Source organism: Danio aesculapii, chromosome 2, assembly GCF_903798145.1.
Source record: "Danio aesculapii chromosome 2, fDanAes4.1, whole genome shotgun sequence".
In the NCBI taxonomy this organism is placed as follows: domain Eukaryota; kingdom Metazoa; phylum Chordata; class Actinopteri; order Cypriniformes; family Danionidae; genus Danio; species Danio aesculapii.
This window is the reverse complement of record NC_079436.1, coordinates 24,425,980-24,433,218: the sequence shown is the minus strand read 5'-3', so window position 1 is coordinate 24,433,218 and position 7,239 is coordinate 24,425,980. Positions and strand designations below refer to the sequence as shown.

General features: G+C 34.2%; 1 protein-coding gene across 1 annotated transcript; it reads left to right on the top strand.

Annotated features, from left to right (window-relative positions):
- Nucleotides 1-3,387: 3,387 nt before the first annotated feature.
- LOC130236022 (bone morphogenetic protein 4) lies at nucleotides 3,388-7,239 on the top strand. The gene is made up of 2 exons (XM_056466565.1): nucleotides 3,388-3,886; nucleotides 5,765-7,239. Exons 1-2 carry the CDS (start codon nucleotides 3,586-3,588, stop codon nucleotides 6,511-6,513), a joined length of 1,050 nt encoding a protein of 349 aa, XP_056322540.1. The 5' UTR covers nucleotides 3,388-3,585; the 3' UTR covers nucleotides 6,514-7,239.

Genomic DNA, 7,239 nt, shown 5'->3' with positions numbered 1-7,239 from the left:
TGTATATTTCGGGTTGGATGCTCATTTCGTCTTATCCAATATTCATTGGGAGGGTGCTATCGCAATAGACCTGTCAGACGAACGCAGCTCACTTTAACGTTACTGGGTGACAAGCTGTTATAATACGCTGAAAGCATTATGTAAATAATATATATAATATGTAATCAATATATCTTATTTCTAAGACAACAACAAACTCTGTACCGCATCACATGTCATTCCCCTCGATGTAAATGCTAGCGCTCCAGGTTTTTTCTGCCACCTCTCTGCGCGCGCATCCCTGAATGTTTACAAATATGGTAATTAGTCTATTCTATTACTTCAGATACATATCTTACTGATTACAATAAAGCATAGGCGTAGCGGACTTTTGTAAAAGTGGGGGGACGGCTGTATGAGATCATACGTTCATATAATTATTAATCACCTGTTTCTAAATGGTCTGTCTCTAAAAGTGAGGGGAACGTATCCCCCCGTCCCCCACGGTTGTTACGCCCCTGCAATAAAGGAATACTCAGAAATGTAGAGTTCCTATATTAAACCAATAAATGTAACCTAATTGCAGTATATGAAAATATTGGGATTATAACATAATAAAAGTCATGACATCGCCATTTTCACAAAATCACGACTGCACAGAGACGACTGGGGTATTGTTTTCAAAAACCAAAGTGCTTTTTAAACATTTTGCCTCCAAACGCATTACAAGTTTCACGTTCTTAGCTGAAACGATTTTGTAAAAATACTATCACAGTGTCCTCATTGATATGTATTATCAGAAAGGCTAGTTTATCTGTGATGTAAATCTGGCGAGGGCTCCTATAGTTTACAGAATTTTGGAATTCAGTGTAAGTGTCTATTTTTGTAATTTAGTTGTAAATTAACTGAACAAATTGACAACGGGGCACATTTGAAAACACTCAAACGTCCCCTTTAACCTGTTGCAGTGGCAACCTGTGTGACACCGAGAGTGTTAAGTCTACCCTATATTTAGGTCAATAAATGTACTTTGTCTGGTGTAACATATGGTGTGTTCTCAAAAAAGTTCATTCTGGGTGTGTGTTGAGTTCTTATGGCAACTTTCCTACATATTTTAAATAGTCATCATATTGTTTGGCTTCAAATCAATGACTCAGAGCGGCACTCTTGGCTTTGTGACAGCATGAATGCCGCAGTGTTTGTTTGAAACATACCTAAAAACCTTTCACATACTTTTAACCTCAGAAGACTCGTCTGACCATGTGATGCAAAACACGTGACTAAGTAAAGCTGTGGCGTTCATGCAAAATTTTCTGCTTGAGTTTTGTTTAGGTCTGTCGTGCTTTATTTTACTTCAGTGAGATTTTTTCAACTGCTGACAATTGTTTGACAAATTGTGCTCAGCATATATACAAGCACACCCCTCACAAATCTCTCTTTTAAATTCATATTTTTATTAGGAAGCTATACAATATTATATTTGTGCATATACATTAGAGTAGTGAGTACTGATGCCAAATCTGGAGCTTATCTAACAAAATAGCTTACAATAACGGTCCAAAAACTAGTACACCCAAATATATGTTATAGAAAAATATTAAAAACAATTTTTTTTTTTTAATAAATTGAAAAATGTATTTGAAATTTGTAGGTTCACTAGGTTGTAATTTATTTTTGCAATATTCTGCTTGAATTTAAATATATTATCTTTCAATTTCTAAATATGTTTGGTGACTAAAATATTATTTTAATAAATAAATCTGTTTAATAAATCTGTTTTGTTTAAATGCCCCAAAATACATTGCCTATATCAGGGGTTTCCAAACTCGGTCCTGGAGGGCCGGTGTCCTGCATAGTTTAGCTCCAACTTCCTTCAACACAGCCCCCTGGAAGTTTCTAGTATACCTAGAAAGAACTTGATTAGCTGTTTCAGGTGTGTTTAAGTGGGGTTGGAACTAAAATATGCAAGACACCATAATTTGGCCACCCCTGGCATATATTCACTGAGAAATGGCTAACATTATTCATTTTCAAAATGGGGTATACACAATTACGCAGAGCGCTGTATCTTGGATCATTTTAAAATGATCATAAATGTCATTATAAGCATTATAATTGTTGTAATGATTATAATCAATGATTATAATCATTTTATTATAACCTCTTGATTGTTGTTACTAGGTTTATGCATTAAATATATATATATATATATATATATATATATATATATATATATATATATATATATATATATATTATATATAATATATATATATATATATATATAGCTTTTATGTTAGTTATTCATGGTCATGTTGTAGCTCACAGTGCATGTTAATTTTCAAAAACAATTTGGATTAGAAATAATAATAATAATAATAATAGTAATAATAGTAATAATAATAATAATAATAATAATAATAATAATAATAATAATAATAATAATAATAATAATATTAGTAATAATAATAATAGTTGATAAGAATACTAAATGTTATCAATCTGAGGTGCCGAAACTAGGACCCACGGGTCAAAGTTGGCCCATGCTAACTTTTGATTTGGCCCACCATCCCATTTGAAAACAAAGGGAGAATGATGGGGAAGTGGTTGGGCAAATATTTTTTTGACAGAGATTGTCATTTTGAATTTAATGTAACCTTTTTTTGTTTGTTTTGTAATTTATTTCTTTTGTAAATGAATCAGATTTTTTTTAAGGCAAAGGTTGGTGCAGCTTAGTGGATTCAGCATTGAAGTACATTGTTATTAATGACATTGCTTATGTTTTTACTGTAATAAATTCATTATAAAAATGTAAAAATATGCTGCATTAGTTAATATTATTTAAATCAATATTTTGTAGTTATTTTTAAATATTAGGAAATTACCAAAGGAAACTTCAATGTAATTATATATTAAATTTAATCTAATATAATATAACAGGCATGTTTACCTTTGGCCCACAGCCCTCAATCAAGTTTGGTTTTTGGCCCTTCATAGGATAAAGTTTGGGCACCCCTGCTATAAATGCATTATCTAGTTTTATTTTATACATGTCTTAAATATTGACATTATCATTATTTGACTTTTTATCATGTAAACAAAATATTTTAAGATATGAAAACTATAAAAAAACAAGTTCAGACTATAAGACAATCAAGAATTCATATCTTTCAAAATGCAGAAGCATAGTACAGGAATAGAACTTAAAACTCTCATACCATGCTTATCTTTCATGACCTTTATGTCTTATGACATCACGGTTATGTATGTGTATAGATATTATCAAACATTAAACATGTTTGAACGCATTTAAAAATACTGATGCTGAACAAATGTGCCAATGAATTTAGTGCGTGTGTGTGTGTGTGTGTGTGTGTGTGTGCAGGACCAAAGTCCCAAGTCCAGGACGAACTTCATTTGGGGAGACATAGGACTCTTCTAAAGTCGTATTGACATGATGTCATTGGCGAGGGAACGTGTGCTTTCTGTGTGGGTGTAGATGAGCAGGGTGAGGCGTGGCCTGCACCTGTATAAATCAAAGCATGTCTGGAATGTCATTCATTGCACTGACCAACACAAAGACGGCACAAACAAAAAGAGCTTGCCATGCAGAACTCAGTCTTTCTGCTTTCCGTCGGGGCTGTTATTTTTAGCTCTTGTCTGAGAGAGTCTACGCCGCTTGAGCAAACATACAAGGGCCTTCAGCTGGAGGCTCTGAAGAGCATTATTCTGGAGTACCTGGGGATGGAAGCGCCGCCGGGACCTGGAGGAAGAGTTTCCCATCAGGATCTGGTCAGGATGTATCGGCAGTACAGGAGGATTGGACAACTGCTGAAAGGAAACTCAAGTGAAGAGCAGGAGATTCAGACAGCAAGAAGAGCCTCTACAGTGCTCTTTCCTACAACAGGTAAGCTGCCAGTGGTTGTGTCAAGTTAATACAGTGTAATTGTCTAAATTAATCAAATATTCTGTGTGTTGGGTGAAGTTAAATGTATCTGAGGACATTAATTTTGTATTTGTACAATTTATATATATTATATATATTTATTATATATTATTATTATTATATATATACTACAGTATTATTATATATATACTACAGTATATATATATATATATATATATATATACTGTATATATATATATACTGCAATATTGAGTTGAATATCGAGTTTTATTCACCATAGCTGTAATGTATTTTATACTGTATAGGCCGCTTATTATATTGCCTTACAATAACCCTACTCCTAAACCCTCAAAGGAAAGCTGTCAAAATTTGAATGTGAGGTGTGATTAAGCGTGATTAACCTATTAAGTATGCTTTTTAAGTATTTTAATTATGAGGACACGAGGTATTGTAATACCTACACATGTCATTTTACAAACATGTCCTCCTAAAGCACATAAAGCAGCACACACAGACACATTGCTTTGGATGATAATTAAACATTAAAACAGCACTGCAATGTTTCAAAATGTTGATGATATTTATATTACATACCAACGAAAACCAACAGTTATAATATTTGTGATATCCATCATTAAAAATGATCACAGACTAAGCCATATTTTCCTCATTTTACAGATTGTTTATAGGGTGTGTGCTATGGAATATATATAAATGTCAAATAAAATAGTTTTTTTTTAAACTAGTTTTAAAATAATTCAAATTTAATAACATTTCCATTTATATATTTATCTTTTATATAACAAAATCTATATGTACTGAAAAATAGTACACTGTAAAAAAATATATGATCAATTAGGCATACAGCGTATGTTTTTAGTTCATTGTAACTTGTTAAACTAAGTTAATCACGTTCAAACTTAATTTTAGAAGTTAGGCAAGCCAGTTTAACATAATATGAGTTCAGCGGTCAATTTGATTCAGCTTAAAAATTTAAGGTAACCAGGATTTTTTTTTACAGTGTATAAAAACTACTTTCACTCAGAGGCTAGTACAATCGGCAAATAAACACTAAAATAATAAAATTTTTATGTAGAAAATCTCAAATTTTTAAACTACTAATTTTTAGCTACTTCACTGTTCATTTACATTGCGATTTACATGTAATTTTAACATGGGATTGCACAACCAAATATGTTTTATTATGTTGATTTACTTAAAATAAGTTAACAATGTTTTAACTTAACTGAAGTGAGTTTAATGTTCTTTTGTATAGGCCTATTTAGCATGTTTGTATTTGGTTATGCATGCATATTAAAGGGGTGGTCCACTGCGATATCATATTTTAAACTTTAGTTGATGTGTAATGTAGCTGTGTGAACATAAGCAACATCTCCACATGTAAGACGCTTAAAGTTTAATGCAAAGGGAGACATTGGCTATAACAGAGTAAGCTTAGCAGAGCTTACTACAAAAAATGCATCTGGGTTAATGATGTCATAAACCCTTCAGGTTACAAGCATATACACTCCGGGCAGTGAAGGGGTGTGGCCAGATATGCTGTAATGTTATAGCAGAGATGCTTCCTGGTGACATATAGCCGATCTGTTAATCACAGCACATTAGCACATGTTAGCTGACCAGTTAGAGCCTCTTAAGGGCAGGATTTCGGAGGAACTAGGAAATATGATTGTCGTTTTCATGTTAGCTCAGTAGCTGTATATAATTAAAGTAAGATATATGGAAAAATAAGTGTAGCATGAGCACACATTGCTTTAAAATAAAAAATACACTCTGGACCACCCCTTTAAAGTGTATCATGCATCACACATTTGTTCTGCATTCTCAAATTAATTCGTTTCTTTACTAATTCTCCAGTGCAACCTCTGAATTCCTCCACGGACTCTAGTCAGCAGTGGATCAGAGCTGCTTTCCACAAGAGCTCGCGCGTCAGGTCTGCAACAAACCTTCAACACGCCAAACTGCAAATCAAGAGGCCGCACGTGCACAGAACAACACCCGGCCAGCCTTGGCTTTCAAAAGACATTGTGGTCAGAATACACAAACCCCCTGCTTTTCATACTGACACCATATTTCACACCAGAGACTCGATTTCTCGGGAAGTCAGTCTGGATTTAACATCTGCGGTGCAGAATTGGCTCAAAGACACAAGTGCTGAGCTTTTAGTTGTCGAAATCTGCCTCCTCAGAAAACAAGAAGTGAGCACACAATCCACGCCTCGCTTTATTTTACAACTCGACCAAACGGTGAGGAGAAACAAGAGAGCTTTGTCTACCAAAGAAGAAAGCGTCGAGGATGAAGGACACTGCAGGCGCAATTCATTGAACGTTTCCTTTAAAGAAATCGGCTGGTCAGACTGGATTATCGCTCCCTCCGGCTACACTATGCACTACTGTGATGGATCCTGTCCTCATAATTATAAACCTGCTAGTATGCATACTCAGGTTAAGTCGCGCTTGCATCTCATGTCCAAAGGAATAACACACGGGCCCTGCTGTGTACCGGCCGCCTATGAGCCGATGGTTCTTATGCACTATGACAGCCGTGGAAAGTTGAAGTTGACACCTTTTAATGATTTGATAGTTAGCAAATGCCACTGTGCATGAAACTGCAGCATGCGCTGGAGGCTGAACATTAACTTGTGAACTGAGAATATGAAAGCGAGTCTCGAACATTCTTACACTCATTTGGTTACATTCCTTTGTTTTATTATACATAGTTTAAAGAACAGATGACGCCTGCTTTTAAGCGAACACTGAGGTGTTAAATGTGTACTGTATTTCATATGATTGACATGCTGTAAACTGCAATGTCATACTATTTATTTTAATTTATTTGGAATGTTTTGTACCGTTCTCACCTGTTTGTCATTGTGCTGAGTTGAGGAAACGTTTTGTGTTTTTGAATGATTGTTAATAAAGGTCACTTGTGTTTTCAGTATGGATGTGTAGTGAAAATGGGTGAATTGTTTTCACCAGTGTTATTTTAGTATAGATTAACTGTTGTAGTTTTTTTTAACAGTTTGAGCTATTTTTTAATTTTATGTTTGTATTTAAAGGGCACCTATGATGAAAATCTACTTTTGTAAGCTGTTTGGACAGAACTGTCTGTGTCCACTATCATATTGGAGTGATATAAACACAGCAAGTGTCTTTTTTAAATTTCCTGAAGGTAAAATAGGACCCAAATCCCAGTGATTATGAGGCTCACTGCAACATGATGTGTAATTTTCTTCACCCATCGAATTGTTTGACAGGTGCCATGTCTCCATAATATCATGTACACACATGTCCACAGAACATTTTTTTGCAAATAAACTGGGATTAAAATAA